Below are 20737 nucleotides of genomic sequence, written 5' to 3'. Positions count from 1 at the left end.
CCCCCCCCCCCCCACACACACACACATGCACGTGTTTATTTTAAAATATCCCATCCCAGTATCTTTAAAAACGTATGTTCTACGAAAAAATGTTTAATATAAAAGGATTTGTTGTAGGATTTGTTGTAGGATTTCGAAAATACCATAAAATATACTATTTGTCTGACGTTGGATGAAGGCGTTAGGGTTACGCCAAAATCAACTGAATTTTTTAAATGGAACCTCCTACTTTTTATTGTACTTTTAATCTTGTAGCTTATCTTGAAAGCTTTCCAAAACACTATAATAACGTATTTTTTCATTTAATACTTTTTGAGTAATAAAACTTGAAAGTTACAGTACCGCCGGCATTAATATTATGCATTATACCACGCGGAGGTTGCTTGCTCGGATTTACACTTTTTTCGTATATGTGTGTGTGTGTGTGTATGTGCGTATATATATAGAGTCTAAATTAGAAACTTTTTAGTATTTCAATCTTCACTTTCCTCTGGCAAGACTCAATTTATTTTTCATTGAGACATGTTTAATGAAAAAGTGGTCAACTATTCAGAAAAGCAGACGAATCCAAATTTCTTTTTGTCTTCAGGGAAAAAACTATATATGTAATTGTATAAAATGAAATATAATTATATATTAAAACTATATATAAATTGTTCCTATATGGTCACATATACAGAGTATCTGTCTGCTGCGCGCTTTTTGCATTGGATTTCACTGCAGCGAAAGAGTTAAAGGCAAACATGTGCAAGTAGAGTGGAAACTGAATAAGAGTTAAAGGCAAACATGTGCAAGTAGAGTGGAAACTGAATAAGAAAAGCCTCTATTAAATTCACAATAGTTATTAAGGAATTAATTAAACAATATTAATGAATGTGATAAGAACTCTGTAAATAAAGTAAATAAAGTTTCATTTAAAATGGTTCGAATCTGTTAACGATTTCGTGACAATAATAGCTGAGACACTCGCAGTCGGAAAGATTGTTTTTTGTCTTTTTGGTAGTTTCAAATCCTATATCTTATCCAATGGAAGAATTTATTTTTCAATAAAAGAGTTCTCTCATTGGACAAGACGGATAGGTTTCGAAATTTACAAAAAGCCAATCTTTCCGACCGAGAGTGTACAATCGACGTCAGAAAGATTATCCAGGTTTTTTATAGCTTTCAGAACGTATCATCTTGCCCAACAAGCACAGAATATAACTATTATATAACATAGAAGTAACACATAATATAACAGATGTTATACATTATTAATGTTAAAGTTACATAATTTTCTTTTATAACTGCAATCTAACTGTGTTTTAGTACTGTTATTATTCTCTGTTATTTACAGGTTATAATTATATAAGACCAACATAACTAAAATATAATATGCAGGATTGGGTAAGTTAACTTTTTTTCTTAACTAAATTAAAGTTAATGGCTTTGAAAATTTAACTTAGTTAAGATAAAGTTAACCTATAATGAAATTAATTGAATTAAAAATTAAGTTAATTAAAAAAAGTAATTAAAAAGTTAAAAGTCAAATTTGTTTCATTTCATGACTTCAAGGTTTCAGTTTTACAAATAACAGAAAAAACAAATATACACTTTATTTGGAAACATGTTTTATTTATACACTATAAAAACTAATGTGTTAAATTTAACACATTTCATGTATCCCAAATCATCCACTCTCATTTATGAGTAAATTTAACACAAAATAAATGTGTTAAAAGTAACACGTATAATATGGAAAAAATTAACACAAGAATTTAACACTTGAATACTGTTATTAGAAATCACAGGTTGTGTTAAATTATTTAATATGTCAGACATAGATTATGTCAATTTAACATTTTCAATTCATCAAAACCATAGATTAATACTTCTCTCAAACGTTAAAGTAACATTTTATTTAATTTATTTATTAGTTAATTTAACATTATACATATGTCAATTTAACACAAACTGTGTTCCTGACGTATTCAAGTGTTAAATTCTTATGTTAAATTTTTACATATTATGCGTGTTACTTTTTACCACATTTGTTTTATGTTAAATTTATACATAAATAAGAGTGGATGATTTGGGACACATGAAATTTAACACATCAGTTTTTACAGTGCAGATACTTATTAAATTTAAGTAATAAAGTTTTTTCGAAATTTTTATCGGACATTTTTCCTCGAAGATTGTCGAAAATGAGCCCTCCTGCACTGAACAGCCTTTCGACGTCTCGCGACATCTTTATAGCATGGTTAACTTTAAGATAATTGAATTAAAAGTTAATAGTTATCGATGAAATGTAACTAAGTTAAGTTAAAAGTTAAGAATGTAAAAATGTAATTACCCTGGTAAAAAAAAAGTTGATAGAGAACGATAAAATAAAATTATCGTTTTTTATCGTTTTGAATATAGATTTTGGCTCGTGAATTCACAAATGTGAATAGTATGCTATCGTATACGATAGAATACAATAGATAGTGATAGAATTTCTATCGTCAGTTTCCTATATAATACAAATAGAACCCGATTCTTATAGAACCAGATAAAATACGATAGGATGCTGACGCTTGCGAGCGATAGAGCTTATAGAAAACAATACAAATTGATAGAAATTCTATCGTTCTCAATCGTTCTGTATCAACTTTTTTATTTAGTTAAGTTAAAGCTATTTCACTTTTTAACTTAACTTTTAACTTTTTAACTAGTTACTACCCAACCCTGATAATATGTAATATAACAAACGTTTATTTGCATTACATCTATGTTATATAGCATTCTTATATCTAAGGATCGGATCATTCACTAGATAGCTTCCGTTTTCTCGTGTCTTTCTCGTACATAAGATATGATACATTAATATATATAATAACGATTATCATAAAACGAGACAAATTGGATTGGCGAATTATGGAGTCCACTTTTATAGTAAAGTAAAGTGATATACTTTTTGATTAATGGAAAATACTGTTACAATAGTAATCTTTTTCATTTGAATATGTACAGAAAGATGAAAATGAATAAATGAAAATAGCTCCAATAGCATAAAATACCTGAGGACATAGTGGGACACTAGACCTCTAGAATAGCTCTAGGATGATCTTGAAATATCTTGTATTATTTGAGAGCTAATTAATTTAGAATGGCAAGATACTTTTATGTTATTATCTTTAGTAAAAATATTTTTATATGAAATATATAATTATAATACTTTTACAAATTAATTGATATTTAAGTGATAACTTATAATCCCTGCGTACAATTAAATATCTATAATTGCAACGAAATAATAATAATTTATTTTCCAGCTATATAACATTTCAGTAATTTATTTCCAGCTATATAACATTTCAGTAATATATATAACAGCTATATAACATTTTAGTAACATGTTATATTTCTGTTTTATAGTTGCAATATCGTTTGAGTGGAAAATTACAACTAACGTGTATATCACATGTAACAAACATGTTATATTGCACGTTACATTCCGTTATATTATGACGATATAACTGTTATATTATTGTGTTTGCTGGGTATCCAATAGAATTTGTTTGTCAATAAGAGAATCTTCCATTGAACGAAACAGATATGTTCCGAAAATCACAAAAAAAACCAAACCATCTTCCGATGCCGATTGTACATGATGCTAACACCTTTGCTATTCAGCATTATAATTATGTATCTATCATTGTCAAGAGATTGTCAACAGATCCAGACATCTTAGATGAGATCTTAGATGAGAACTCTAAAGAGTTCGTTCCATCGCATTATGATGAGACGAATTCTTTCAATCCAAGTTACTGTGTGAACTTACTTATTTGCTCTAATTTTCTTTAATTAATATCTCAAAAATTATTGTTGTTTATAAAATGGTGCAGAATTTTACATTCAATTTAATGAGTTCTATCTGTTTACGAGCAGACGTGTTATATCAGACACTATACAAAGTGTTCCAAACTCTCCTCCGCATATTTTCTGGGAATGTAGAATGGGTTGAAGTGAACATAAAAGTCCTACACCGTTTTGCGATATTCGCAATAATAACCTAGAAATTAATTGTAAAAGATCAAGGAAAAACGCACGCTGAATGGTTGAGAGTGGAGCGCTCGCGGCCTAATAATATAACGCATAGATGTCTGCGCACGGTGATTGGAAAAACAACGCACCATTGCCTATACTTATATCCTACATCTCGCCTCAGCGCGATGCGGCAAGACGTAGGATCATAGCGATATAAACTGTGCGCTGTCATCTGCCTGCTATATTACTAGATCGCGAGCGCTCCTCTCTCAACCATTCAGCGTGCGTTTTTCATTAATCTTTTACAATTAATTTCTCGGTTATTATTGCGAACATCGCGAAAGGATATAGGACTTTTTATGTTCACTTTAACTCATTTTACATTTCCACAAAATATGCGGAGGAGAGTCTGGGACACCCTGTATATCTCCACATGTGAAAAAAGCTGTTAGATGAAAAAAAAGATAATTTTATTCAATTAAACATTGACATCACAAGCTGCCACAAACATAACCATTCACTTCAACTGTACTTATGTAACATTTTTTTCGATGTGGACATACACAAAGTATCTGACAGTAGATAAGAAAACACCTATGTACATGTAGATTAGGATAAACCAAACACAAAATTCCTCTATCATTTTGCAAACAATCGCGAAAACTTTGGAGTTTAAAAAAGATTGTTGAAGATTAATTAAAGAAGATTGATTAACGATCGCGCGTAATTATTTGCCAACTTTTTTTAATTAATGTTTCCTAAACGCAGCGAGCAACATGTGACACAAAGCACGTCTTTCATTATCAGCTAATTTTCATCGTTACTAGGAGATCCTAAAAAATAAGATTTTTTTTCCAAGTTAAAGAGAAGTCATCTTTTTTAAACATTTCTATAGAATCAATCTTATCGCTTGCCGTATGTTCATTTGTTCATATTATTTAATTTCTTAATAACTATTGCGAAATTTTTACAAAATGATTTAAGTTTGACCTATACTATTTGTATGAATGTTATACCTTTAATTGTTAGATATCCTATATAAATATTTTTTTCCCGAGTATATTGTAAAACTTTTGGTCGTCTATTAATTTAGTGAATCGAGCATCATTTACACGCATCGTATATTAAGTAACATCGAATATTTACCCATGAATTTGGGCACGTATCCAAACTTGACAAATGGGAGGTAGACAAGCATGCCCGCACCGATAAAGCCGGCCGCATACAGGTACTCGATCTGCGGTTTGTCGATGATCGGCGCCACTATCAAATACGCGGAAATGCCGAGCACCAGCACCGGTATTAATAATGGGCATTTATAAGGTCGCGGATGATTGGGCCTGGTCTTCCGCATTACCAACAAAGCTAGCATTGCGCCGCCGTAGAATATCCAAGCGGTGAACGAGAAGAAATCGATCAGCGAGTCAATGTTACCGGAAAGAACCATCGCGCCTGCGTAATTAAGCGTAGTCTTATTAAAATATGCACTATGCATATGTTTTACATGTACACTTTCCAAATTTCAATGAAAATTTTTACTAAAAATTCCTTAAAATTTCACTTTAGACTTTTTTTAATTCAAAGCTTATATTTTCTATCTAAACGTTAATCATAATCATATTAAAAATAGATGAAAGCAGATATTATAGATCTATTGTCTTATCAGTTACTGTCACTTATGTTTCTCTAATTTTTCTTATCTTTTATGGTCACTTACAAATGATCACAAGAACCGAAGGAAATCTACTATGATCACGCGATTTAGAACACGCAATTGTTCCACCCGAAACAATCAAGACGATCGAATCACTTGCATTGCGTAATACCTGCTACGAGGGAATGGAAGATGAGGCCTGGGGCAGGAGTGAAACGTCGCACGTGCACATAGCTCAAGCAATCGAGCAAGTGTCCTTCTCGTGACGCAGCAAAGCAAAGCCTACCCGCGGCGAACAAAGTGCCGTTGGCAGATCCAAACGTGCTGATTGCCACGGAGAGTGGCATCAGCCACGCCATGACACCCAGTATTCGATTGCCGAACGTCTGCAAAACGTAAAATAGTTTAATTATCATACATAGAAATAATATATCGCTTGGAATATGCAAATAACGTGCAATTCCTAGATATGATAGGGTATGGTAAAATAAATTCCCTTAGGAAAAATTACTTTAAGATGTTCAAATTAACTTAAAATTGCTTAAAATTACTTAAAATTATTTATAGTTAACTATAAATTTTAAATTTATAGTTAACCATAATTTGAACAATTTAAAGTAACTTTTCCTAAAAGTTATACTAAAATTCAAAATATACTGAAATTATTCTGTTATTGAACGATTTTACGGTTCACTTTTTCAAGGAAAGAAACAAGCTGAAACATCTTTAAGTTGAACAATTTCTCATTGTTTTCTCCTCCCTTCCTCCTCTCCCTTTCTCCTCCCTTCCAAAAAAATGAAATATTCACGAAACAATCGAAACAAATCCACGAAGAACACATCATCAACTTAGAAGCCAAATCAAACATTTTTTTACACCGTAAAAACCTCAAGTATCATATATCAGAGATAATTAAAAGAATTCTACTTCTATCATTTTTAACGCGTTGCTTCTTGCAAGAGAAATGTCTTTTTAATCTTTCGTGGAAAGTACAGGACTGTCGAAATAAATCCGGAAATTTAACTTGTTTACTTATAGCGACGACATCAGCGCCGATTTTGAATGCATATCGCGTTTGTGGCGCGTCTCGACAAAGTCAGTCAAGAAACAATCACTGAACAATTAACAACCAGTAATGAACTGAGAATATGAGCGGAGGACGATGATACTCGAAACGTTTCGCGCCAGCAAATCGCTTACGAAAATAATCGCATGGTTTGACTACAAAAAGACGCAAATTTATGCCATAGCCAAGAAGTTCAGAGAGTCCGACAACAAAGAGAAGGTTACTGCTGACCGGGTAATACACAGAAAGCGATCTGATGACGTCATGGTGCTCCATTTTTTCGAAGAGAGTTTGAAGGTGAACGCCGACGGTTACATCAACATGCTAAAGACGATTGTAAAGTCCTGGATGGATAAAATAATCGTTGGAAGGCAATATGTGTTCCAGTAGGACTCGGCACTACCTCACAAAACAAAAAACTCAGATTTGGCTTTACAACAATTTGCCCTACCGCTGATCCCCCGACTTATGGCCTCCATCTAATCCCGACTTCAACCCCTTTGATTCTTACGTATGGGGCGTGGTCGAGGCAAAGGTCAATGCAAAGCATTACAATACCAAAGATGCTCTGAAGTCCTCCATCATGAAGATAATGACACATTTGGACAAGGAGGAGATCAAGTATGCCTACAGCCGCTTTAGATCCAGGCTCAAGAAGATCGTGGAGGCTACATTGCATAATTTCATTTTTTTTATATTCGTTGATACCAAATTACGATATATTGATACTTTTCCTGTATTTTAATTGTGTTTTATTTATATAGTGTTTTTCCGGATTTATCTTGACGACCCTGTATAATCGTTCAAGCGAATTTCGTTACTTTATTCATCGATTACACTTACCACCGCCACAGCCTCGCTCTCGATCATTTCGGAGGGTGACATAACAGCCAAATAGGAGACATTGATGAGCGCGTAGCAAAGCGTGACAAGGGGTATACCAATCATGATAGACCTGGGCAAGTTTTTAGAAGGATTCTTGATCTCCTCGGTCACGTAGTTGAGATTATTCCAGCCATCGTAGGCCCAAAGGCCGGTGTAGAAAGCAGTGGCAAGGCGGCCAATATTGATTGTGCTGCCGTCGATGGTATCAAATGCCGTCTGTAGATGCTGAGTATTACCCTGTATCAATTTGTATGAACCCCCAACTATTACGACGAGTATCGCCATCAGTTTGGCAGCAGTGAAGGCATTCTGCACGCCGGTTGCCAGGTTCACGCTATAGCAATTGACAAGGAGTATCAGAACGATCGCCAGTAAAGCGACGAGCTTGACGACCTCATCGGGAGGATTGCAATCGGCAGCAAACGCCTCGACGGCATACTGAGCGAATGACAGACAAATAATGGCCATCTGCGATGGCTTCAGCACTAAGGTAGATACCCAGGAAAATAGGAAAGCCGGCGGCGCGCCGAACGCGTCCATGAAGTAAGCATATTCGGCACCGCTGCTCGTGTTCATAGTGCCTAACTCGGCGTACGCAAGGGCGCCGCACAGACTCAGTAGACCACACGCGGTCCACACCAGGAAACTCACGCCGACGCTGCCAGTGCGCAGCAGCAGACCCGACGGCGAGACGAAAATCCCGGAGCCGATCATTGTACCGACGATTAGAGCCACCCCACTGACGAGTCCCACCCGTCTCTTGAGGTGAACAGCGTTGTTCTCCTCTGCGTCCGTCCCCTCCACCCCTCCGCTCCCTCCACCCCCGTCTTCGTCATCCCCCACACTCCCAGATTGGCTTTGTTGCTGTTGCTGCTGTTGTTGTTGAGGATGACGTAACGTCGCCAGTTTACCACTCTCCCAACCGTTGCCATTGTTGATCGATCTGCCCGTCGATGATCGACAGACCAGTCCGCTCCCGATATCGCCGGCATTATTCCCCAACCAAGTGCTTCCGGAGTGCAATTGTTGCTGTTGTTGTTGCTGCAATAGTTGTGACTGACCACCATTGCTCGTCTGCGGATCATGTCCCACGGTAGCTGGAACAAAAAATTTATTTCGTTATCGATACGATACTTGATAATTCTCGCATATGTTATACAGTCGGAATCAAAGACCTGATTTCCAAATTATTTTAGATCTGTATATTTAAATAATGACCATTATGTGCTCGTAAGTAATGAGCATTATTAAGTAATGAGCATTATGTACTTTTTACACGATTTTTATAAAACTTTAACTTGCAATCTCCATATTTTATATATATATATATATATATATATATATATATATATATATATATATATATATTATATATTCATCATATATTCATCATATATTCATATATATCATATATTCATATATTCATATATATATATACATCATATATTCATATATATATTCATCTTGTTCGAAAGTATAGAATATATCAAGAAAAAATGTTATGGATTTAATAACTATAAGTTATAATATATTAAAATTGTATATAATAAAATAACATATATGTAATTTTACAGCATTTATATGTATAGTTCTTTACAGTATTTTAAGATGCTCTTGCCACGATCACCTTGATTAATGACACCAGAGGTAAAAAAAATATATGCTCAAAATTTTTGCAAAATACGATGCGAATGTCACATAAGAGAATATGACACTTGCAATTAATTGAGCACATTTTAAAATATTCTGAAAACCTCTCCTCTACTCTAACAATCAATAAATAAGCATAAGATTAACGACAAAATCATAAAAAAAGATCAAAGTTAAAAAGAAATATTGTCATCGTTGTTAATATAAACATTGCGTTATGTATGCTTTATTATTATTACTACGATTACTTACACAACCAGTAGATAAAAGGTTACAACATTTTTATCTTGAGTATCGCAATATATTCCTTATCTAATAGGAAAATTTTAATGTGGAAATACTCGATGTTGAACCAATTTATAATAAAAATTTATTATATTCCAATTTATATAAAAAAAGGTTGATTACGGAAATGTTACATATCAAAAAACAAAACATAAGTCTGAATCTCTAAAGTAACACAGATTTATTAGATAACATATATTTGCCCATTATCAATAGAGTTAAAATATAACGAATTTGAACATTGTAGTTTCTTGTTTACTTTGTATTATTTAAGATCGTTGCGTATTAGAATGTTGACATTGTTCACGGTTCTATTTGCGGATGAAGAACAACTCATATGTTTGTAAGAGATTGGTGGTCGTCCTGAATTTGCTTACTAGAGTCTGTTGGTATGTGAATTTATATATAATATAATTAGGTGTAATCATTTTAAAACAAATAATTTATCTCTTCTAAAGGCCTTAATGAACAATTAACTATTGGGACACAGAGAGATGTTTTTATGATTATTTTGGACAAAATCTTATATTACATTTTTTACCGGATTCAGCGTGTGTACTTCTTGATGACTGTTTTTCTCGCAAATATTTATTTAATTATAATTATTGTCTAATTTTTTGTGAGTAATATACTGATAAAGGTTCAAAGCGAGAACCGAAACGTTTATGATAATTAATTGTAAGTTCGGTCATCTAATAGTGTACATATATTAAAGCTTTGCACACCGCTAACCAGTTTTATGACTCTTATTGGCCTTACTTTGTAGTTGTAATAGGAAAATTATCTTTTGAGAATAATTAAAAAACAAATTTTATTGTATACGGCATGCATCACGAGACTTATCGAGATAAAACCGTGTTACAATTTTCTATCCACTAAGCATACAATTTTTAACTTTATACATAGAGGGAAACGTCCAGTGTAGCCGACACACATTGCAATACTCACCAGTTTCTTCTCTTGCTCGGATTTTATCAAATATTCAGGTATATAGGAATTTATTAATTATTTATTAATTAATCATCAATTATTATTTATTATTTATTGATTCGTTTTCTTCTAAATGCGGTCTTAATACTTGATAATTTTTGCGCAAGAATGCTAGACATTTTTTCCTACATGCGTAAGAATGCAAGGAAAATAATTTCTTAATCTTAATTATAATAGCAATATATATATATAGCACAGTGTGTATAACGCTCCATATAACTAAGACTACGATTATTTACTTCAAATATCTTGGAATTGTATGTTACAAATTTGCTTATTGTGTTCTTACTCTTTCCAAGGATCAGATAGGATATGTTAACGATCTTGAAAAACAGAACAACAATAAACGATAATATATACGCATTCTCTCCGAATTTCAAACAACTAACTTGTCTTACTTTTTATAACAACGAGAGATCTATCTCATTCTTTCACGAAGTAGTAAAGTTTGAAAATGATCAACACAGTCGATTCATAAAATATATTGAGTTGGTCGAATTTTTTTTTATCAAATAAATTAGAATCGCGTAAAGGCTTACAGTTAAATAAAAACTCGTATTATTCCCAAACATTCTTTTTCAAACATATGATCAATTTTCACATTTAGATAATACTTGATACGCGTATTTGATATACCCCTGCATAAAATATCTTATTCGAAAGTATTGTTTCGCATTCATAAGATATTGTAATAAATTCTGCTTTGCAATAATTTCGGATTGGATCGTGGGTCAATACTTTTCAGTGCGATACTGGGAACAGAACGTGAAAATCATGTATGCCTCTGAATCTGAAAATAATTAGTAGAAAAAGTAAATATTTTTCAACGCGACGGTTCACATTTGTTCGAATGTTATCAATTGCGATTGAAAGCGAAGAATGTTTTCAGCAAAGTGAATTTTTTGTAATGTGAAAGTTTATATTCGTTTAAATTGTGCCACAGATTTTATAATTTTCATTATATCGCTGCCGATCAGGTTCGATATTCTACACATGTTTTATGTTATTTATTATCCATCGTTGAATACTAAATGCAGAGTTCGGCAGAAATAGTATATCTCGGCCGATTTTCAGCTTGCTGCTAGTGGACACTTACTGCTCTGACCTACTCGCAGCTTATATCACTCAAAAAAATGTTTTACTGGTCCAGCTAGAATTTTAAATGTTACAGTCAAAATGGATCGCTATTTTTTATATCTGCTAGAAAATTGTCTGTGATACGTAAAATTTTTAGCAGCAATATTATAGCAATATGTGCAGGAAAACTTAGGCCTCGTAACTATATATGAATTGTTATGTTTGATGAAAATAAGAATCGCTAAAACCATCTGTGTGAAAAATATAGTTAAAGTATATCGCTGTAGTACTAAGATAGTACACTGAGAAAAAAAAGACTTGAAAATTTACTTGTAGAATGTAAAAGGCTTATTTTACAGAAATAAATCTCTAATTTATTTGATTTTAAATGAAACTTAGCTCTTTTGTTAATGATTTCTCACTATTTCTACAGCTGAAAATTTACTCAGTACTGGTCGGACGCGAACTCGAGAACTTCAGATATCTCCACGTTTCTAGTCTATTAGCTGCTGCGCTACTTCTTCAACTGATACTAAGTGTTTCTTATTGTCCTCATATGTAGTCGAAGCACTAATTATAATTTTCTTATAACATTGATAATATTATAAATATTTATCTTTATATATTTATAAATATTTTTATAAATATTGATAAATATTTTTATAAAGTAATTATTAATTTTATAAATTATATTTATAAAATAATTATATTTAATTATATTTATAAAATAATTATATTTAATTATAAATTTTATAAATTATATTTTATAAATTAACTATTTTTATAAATATTTTATTTAAAAATATTTACGCTCTAAATGTAATACTTCCACAATATGTTTCATTTTGTTGTCAAAATATTCAAATCATATAAACGATAATCACTAAACGATAATCACTGTCACTGTTACCACGAAACGACAATGTATCGCCACTATTTCGCCATATTACATGATGCAATGCGAATCAGTGTTCTCCGATATACGAATAACACGTAAAGGATCCTAAATAGAACAGCCGGAATTAACTTCGGATCCACGCAAATAAGATTTATTTCTAAAAAATAAATTTGATTTCTGAAAATAAATGCTTAGTTACAAATATTAATCTTGTTATAACTAAATATCATTGCTATAAACAAATAAACGTTTGCCTGAAGTAAATTAATTTTTTCAACAAGAGTTAAACAATTTGTTTCTCACGATTAGTTAAAAGACTTAAATATATTTTACAGAAATGTATATTTCGTTATTACAGATAAATTTTTTTATAACCAATAAATATGGAAGAAAATATTACAAGCAAACATTTCTTTCTAAATACTTTACATTTTTCCCTCAGTGTACCGAGCGCTATGCCGGCGTTTGTACGGCAGTTGAACGCAGAAAATTTGTTAACGCAATTAGAAAGATTGGACGGGTTACATAAACAGCGCTGAGTGTAAGGATTATACATTCATTTGTATCTCTCATTGCTAATATTTTCTGTCTACCACAGTCACTTTTAGAAGAAGCGTGACTGGCTATAATCTGATTGAGCGATAGAGAAACTTATTGCTAAATTTGATAAATGGTTCCGATATAAATTCTGTCTCTGCCACGTATATTGGTTACATACAAAACATATATGATATCGCAGTGCTTGCTAGTCATTTATCCATTTTAGCTAATTTTTCATATCTAAATAATTTTCGCTATGACTGCAAGATCATTTTTTTCAGTGATATACAAGCCGCTGGCGCCTCAGAAGCGTGTGATTTGGGAATATATGTGTCCAATAGCTTTCCACTATAGGGTTATTGCCGAGTAGTAATATGAGTCTTATAGGCGGAAACAGTTGAAAAACGACAAAGATGTGTATGTGTTTTTGTCGAACTCTCATATTGTATATTATATCCTTGTAAAAACAAATGTAATTGAGAGGTTAAGTGCAAGTACAATGTTAAAACATGTTTCTATACGTTAAAATAAGTTTTTTAAATAATTATTTAAAATATAAAATTTGTCAGTACAGTTTACAAAAAAATAACATGCTCTAAGTTACAATATTTATAAATAAATTTATTATCTTTTTGAAATTTTCAATGTTTAAATTTGTACATATTGTGAAATAAAGTAGCATTAGAAAGAAATGAAAACTAGTGTACAAAAAATTTTACTTTCCCTAAAAAATAATAATTCAATGAAATTTTAATTAATTGTCGAAGCATTGATATCAAGTCGCATTCAATGCGATGAAGTTTAATGCGAACTAATACTTCTTAATCCCTTTCTTCGAATCAAAAAGCAGAATTCAGAAGTATTAAAATTGTCAATACTTTTCAATCCGGCATTTTATGCTGGGACGGATAGTACAAATTAGTGTTTTACGGTTAACTTAATCATGCAATTTATTATGATAATTCTATTTTCTCTTCGCAATAATGTTAGCAAGAGAATTTATTATTATTCTATTTCAGTACCATATTCGATTTAGACAGAGCTAAAAAAATAGATCATTAGCAGAAATTAATTGCTCACAAAAAGTTCATCCTTATTCAGCAAAATCGTGGGCTTTCGGAAACGCTAATTAGGAAATATTATAAAAGAAAATTATATTTAGTGTATAGTGCGATTAATAGTGCCAGTCGGCATCAAAGTTTGATGTGCGTGACGTGCGAAATGAAGTGTGAATCGTGTTTGCTTTCGATTAATTTAATTTTCGATGCTGTAAGCGTTATATACAAATAATTACTCTAATTTTCGTGTTTGTATTCATAGAAATAATTGTTGTATGTTTCTATAGCACTGAAATTAGAACTTAAAAAAATTATAACAAATTCAATTTTTTATATTAATTTTTGTTTCTCAGATATTTAAAGAAATCATACACGAAATCCAATTTATATTTTTTGCACGTCTTTAAGAAGATATAATTTTACTAAAATGCACGTAGTTTTGGCTTTTAAAATTAAGCACTTATTAATGATGGAATAAAGTATGCGTAAGTAAGATTAAATAAATCCGTTTCAACCGTAGTTTTGTAGTTTCTCGTCATTTAGAATGAGACACGTATTCTAAAAGGAGAAAAAGGAAGGCGAGGTGTAGAAAGTACCACCTGAAATGAACAGACCTGTTATATTCGGGTCACGTCGGTTCCTAAGTTTAGAGCTAGCCGGCAAGGAAAATTGGACCACGTGGTCTGCCCTCGTGTATAATTCGCGCGTGTGGTGCACGCAGGCTCGAAATAATTCCGGATTTCGCCGCTTCTTACATAAACCTCGTGAAAACTATTACGCGAGAACTGCTTCTGCTACTAATATTTCGGATGCGACAACTATGGTTATCGCAAAGGTTTTTTTGTAAGAATTTTTTCGTAACGATAAAACGGGTTTTCACTTGTTACTATTATTATTTAAGCACTAATGTACTTAAAGACTCTTTGATATTTGCTGATTACGATTCTTTTGTTAAAATTACATGCAATATTAACGAAGTGAAAAATCAAATAGTTTGTGCGCTTAGCCAGTAGTGATTATCTCAGCAATATTTGCTGCCAACTTAAATTACTAAGAAATATCGCTTGCCGCTTATAGCACATGTGATTGCATTTTATTTGTGCTGACCAATTTAGAAAATTGATCGATATGATTAATCCGCACCACATTATTTTAACAAACGAGACACTGTGACAAATGTTAACACAAGAAGAAATACTATTACAAAGATTATAAATGCAAACGCGTAAAAAAATGTCGATTGTGAATAATTACTCGAGAGTGGACGCGCGATGTGAAAACTGACCGGCTCGTGCCGCATCCCTTTCGTGACTGAGCAGCGATGAGCAAACCACTGCTCGGCTGAGCAAACCTACGCCTTGTTCAGGTACCTGCTGACATGATCACGTGATGGCAATTGTCGTATTATTTATTATTACTGTCGACACCGATTAGATATTATTAAAGAACGATAATCTTACAGGGAGTTTTCCGATTGTCAACGTATCTACAATTAGTCTATAAAATGTGGTTAGTTTGTTATTTTGTCATTTTTTATTATCCAGAACTGACGATAGTCTCGATAATTTTCGATAATACTTAATCTCTAATAATGAACAGCGAATGTAATTCAATGAACAAAAGATATAAACTTACTACACGAATAACGGAAACGTGATTTATTATATTAAATGACAAAATGTCGAAATTTTATTTGTACGATTTTGCGTTTACGATGTGACTCGATAAATTAACTCACACATTAGCTGTGAATATAAGAAGATACTTGAAAATGTATTTAATTGGATTTATCGATCACTAGATTCGACATTCAATTCAAACATTCGTTTGCGTGCAACATTTTCTTTCAACAGAGATCAAGAGATATAGTAAAATCTCGCGCCAAACGTATATATGTATAACGATACATGAGCCGCGAGGTTAACTGTCTATACTTATGCGTGTAACTAGTGAACTTAGGCAACATTATTCATATCGCTGTAACAACTGAATGCATAAGGTTCTGAATCGGCTGAGTCGGATTCAATTGATTGCTTAGAGTGCAATTACATAAGAAAACTGTTTTTATTTTTGTTTTATATATCCTGTAAGCTGAGATATTCCAGCTAAAATCAAATGCATTGATATTTGAAATTTATTCTTTACAGTTATACTAAGTTACACTATCTGTACTTAAAATGAAGTAAATATATATTTGATACTTGGTGGAAGACCTAGATGAACGTTCAGTGGATATTCATGGGACGTCTATTTCTGGACATCGGATATCCATTTTCGGCCCAAAAGAGATCCGTTTTTCGTTCGATAAACATCCATAGGATGTACGTTTGACACCACTTTAAACACCCATAAAATATCCAAAATAAAGCCACATTCTCGAATCTATTCTGGATTTATTTTGGGCCTATTATAGAGTCCATTTAAGAGATTTCCGTGGTTTCAATTAGTAACTTATTGCTGTTTTTTTTTTATGAAGGCTTAAAGAAGGACTTGCTAAAAGAGTTTAGCATACACAGAGAAAAATATTTCTTTCGATTTAATAATTCTTTAGTTTGTTGAAAAATAAATTTAATAAAGATTTAATGATTTAAAATATATGTGTATGTAATTTCAATGAAAATGGTTTAAAAACTACTTTAGATAAAAAATATTAGTATCCATACACTAGTACCCATATATTGTGTCATATTTCATACGTTTGTGTATGTCCTACCATGGTTTCGATCGTCACTCAAACGTCGACTGTTTCTATCTCTATCAGACGTATGCAAAGATACCCAAAGCACCTTCTACGGGATATCGCGAATCTGTTGATTCTCTTTACTATGTTATATCTATCTGTTGATTATATATATCTATTGATTCTTTTTGAACAGCGATTGGTCATCATCTCCTTCTGGCATGCTCGATTGTTGCTTGACTTTAAAGATCGTGCAGCAAGTAGTGATTCTAGAGATAGCATTATGAGTTATATTTTATATAATATATCCTTATAATGCTCACAAAACATTCTAATGATATATTTACTGGTAATATGGAAAATAATGCAACAACAATCGATATGCATTAAATATTGATATAGTACGTATAGTATAGTGGTAAAACTGAAGTTTACCTAACCACTTTTAATGGTCTTCATGATGGTGTATGTTATAGAACTCACCTTCCTCAGTAATATTAAAAAGGTTTCAGCCATCGCTCATTGTTTATTAAAAAATTATTAACAAAAGAAGTATGAATGTAACGAAATTTTTCGAGATTAGTATATATTAAATCAGATAAATATTGCATGTACATGCTAAAGTTTTACCATTTAATATTACAATAACTATTTAATATAATAATTTTAACATTAAAATATAATCGCATTAATCATATCGATCAATTTTCTAAATTGGTCGGCACAAATAAAATGCAATCACATGTGCTATAAGCGGCAAGCGATATTTCTTAATTAAAATATACTTAATTAATAATGATATGTAAATATTAGACTTGTAACATCAAAAATTATTTCTCGGTTAACATAACTTTATTTAATATTAAATGATAGTATTGAAAATTTTGATCTGCGCTCTATTTTGACCAACACTTTGTACTTTGATGCGAGCTACTTGTTTGTATTTTATTATTGTAATTATTGTATTACACACTACTGAGGAGGGCCATTTGTGGTCGAAACGCGTTTGGTAGTTGATGTATTCCATATACTATACTTAGACTATATATAAAAAATAATTTGTGGTTGCACTCTAATATCCGTGCCTTTTTACTGCCTTTTGCTATCTTCGTCATTGATTAAAAATTTTCTTTTTTCATGAATATTAAATATTATTATACAAAAGTGTGAAAAATATTTATTGTAATATTGATAGAATATTTTTAACAATAAAACTAAAGAAAATTTTTTAAATATTTCAAACAAAATTTCAATAAGAAAAAACAAATGTTTTTCTTTAAATTGATATAAAAAAGTCATTAATTTCAACTTGAATATATATCGAATGTCCATAAAATTGGTTTGGATATTGGATTTGGATTAAAAAGGAACATCCTATTTAAGTCTCATTTGTGTCCACGGATATATAGACATAATCTGTAGATTTAAAATATACATCCACAAAACATCATGTGCTATTTAGAGAGAAAAGAACGTAAACAGGTTTTATCAGATAATACAGAAACTACATTAATTAACAAATAGCTTTAGCATGTAGTATTATACATTAATGTATGTATGTATGTGTGTGTGTATGTGTATGTATATTTGTGTGTGTATGTGTGTATGTGTATTTGTGTGTGTGTGTGTATGTGTGTGTGTGTGTGTGTATGTGTGTATGCATGATGCATATATGCATGTATGTATGTATGTATGTATGTATGTATCTATCTATCTACCTACCTATCTACCTACCTATCTACCTATCTACCTATCTACCTACCTACCTATCTACCTATCTACCTATCTATCTACCTATCTACCTATCTATCTACCTATCTACCTATCTATCTATCTATCTACCTATCTACCTATCTATCTACCTATCTATCTACCTATCTATCTACCTATCTATCTACCTACCTATCTACCTACCTATCTACCTATCTATCTACCTATCTATCTACCTATCTATCTACCTATCTATCTACCTATCTATCTACCTATCTATCTACCTATCTATCTACCTATCTATCTACCTATCTATCTACCTATCTATCTACCTATCTATCTACCTATCTATCTACCTATCTATCTACCTATCTATCTACCTATCTATCTACCTATCTATCTACCTATCTATCTACCTATCTATCTACCTATCTATCTACCTATCTATCTACCTATCTATCTACCTATCTATCTACCTATCTATCTACCTATCTATCTACCTATCTATCTACCTATCTATCTACCTATCTATCTACCTATCTATCTACCTATCTATCTACCTATCTATCTACCTATCTATCTACCTATCTATCTACCTATCTATCTACCTATCTATCTACCTATCTATCTACCTATCTATCTACCTATCTATCTACCTATCTATCTACCTATCTATCTACCTATCTATCTACCTATCTATCTACCTATCTATCTACCTATCTATCTACCTATCTATCTACCTATCTATCTACCTATCTATCTACCTATCTATCTACCTATCTATCTACCTATCTATCTACCTATCTATCTACCTATCTATCTACCTATCTATCTACCTATCTATCTACCTATCTATCTACCTATCTATCTACCTATCTATCTATCTATCTATCTACCTATCTATCTATCTATCTATCTATCTATCTATCTATCTAACTATCTATCTATCTATCTATCTTGAAGTTAGTCATGCCATAAAGGTGTCACGAGACGTCGGAAGGCTGTTCAATGCAGGAGAGCTCATTTTTGACAATCTTCGAGGAAAAATGTCTAATAAAAAGGACCCTGCACTAATCATACGAAAAAAGTGGTTTTAGTCGAATTGATTGAAACTAATTTTAATATTTTGTAGCTTATGAGGTGCTGATCAAAAATCTTCAACAAAAAGTGTGAAAAAGTGGACAGTTTTTTTTCTAGTGCCATTAGAAAGTTGCTATTTTAAGTAACCGAACTTTTATCTACAGTACACAGATTACTTTTTAACTATATAGATATTTATAACTATGTGTGTCCATTATTGATAGATTCATGTTTCAGTGTGTGTATGTGACGCGGGAGGGAGGAGGGCGTAATATGGGTATGTATTGGTATGCATGTATTTGTATCGATAGTTATTCTATTAGTATGTTTGACATTATTACGTCCAAAAAATGTGTGTGTGTGTGTATGCGTGCGTACGTGTGTATGTGTAACTTAACTCGCCCAGCACGTACGCACGTACATACACACACACACACACACACACACACACACACAATTTTTTGGACGTAATAATGTCAGACATACTAATAGAATAACTATTGATACAAATACACGCATGCCAATACACACCCATATTACATCCCCCCTGCCCCACTACATACACACACTGAGACATGAATCTATTCAATAATGAATACACGTATGGTTATTTATAAATGCCTATATATATACTATATATATATACTATATATGCCTATATATATACTATATATGGTAGTTAAAAAAATAATCTGTGTACTGTAGATAAAGGTTCGGTTAAATCTAAAATAGCAACTTTCTAATGGCGCTAGAAAAAAAAACCGTCCATTTTTTCACACTTTTTGTTGAAGATTTTTTATCAGCACCTCATAAGCTACAAAATATCATAGTTTTAATCAATTAGACTGAAACCACTTTTTTCACATGATTAGGAGTCCTTTTGAAAAAACTTTATTATTTAAATTTAATAAGTATCTGTAAGCAAAACAAATAAGATGTTTTTTCCGTTATTTGTAAAACTGAAACCCTGAAGTTATAAAATGCAACAAATTTAACTTTTAACTTTTTAATTACTTTTTTTTATTAACTTAACTTTTAATTCAATTAATTTTATTATGGGTTAACTCTATCTTAACTAAGTTAAATTTTCAAAACCATTAACTTTAACTTAACTTAGTTTAAAAAAAAAAGTTAACTTACCTAACTCTGATAT

At 31.8% G+C, this 20737-nt stretch overlaps 1 protein-coding gene across 5 annotated transcripts in view; it reads right to left on the bottom strand.

Moving 5' to 3' along the window:
* LOC116851388 (b(0,+)-type amino acid transporter 1) overlaps positions 1 to 20737 on the bottom strand; it is a 95491-nt gene that overhangs the window by 23773 nt on the left and 50981 nt on the right. For 3 of the 5 annotated variants that reach the window (XM_032830728.1, XM_032830727.1, XM_032830725.1), the window contains exons 2-4: positions 7575 to 8713; positions 5838 to 6051; positions 5158 to 5463 (exon numbers count right to left, since the gene is read on the bottom strand). In XM_032830728.1, coding sequence (XP_032686619.1) covers positions 5158 to 5463; positions 5838 to 6051; positions 7575 to 8713 — 1659 coding nt within the window. Of the gene's footprint in view, positions 1 to 5157; positions 5464 to 5837; positions 6052 to 7574; positions 8714 to 15368; positions 15696 to 20737 lie in introns of those variants that run through there. The other 2 variants (XM_032830726.1, XM_032830729.1) reach the window with 2 other exon arrangements.

Source organism: Odontomachus brunneus, unplaced genomic scaffold (genome assembly GCF_010583005.1).
Source record: "Odontomachus brunneus isolate Ranch 3 - 2012 unplaced genomic scaffold, Obru_v1 Obru_scaffold_174, whole genome shotgun sequence".
Taxonomy (NCBI): domain Eukaryota; kingdom Metazoa; phylum Arthropoda; class Insecta; order Hymenoptera; family Formicidae; genus Odontomachus; species Odontomachus brunneus.
Note: the sequence above shows the minus strand (reverse complement) of the source record. Positions and strands in the feature narration are given on the sequence as shown.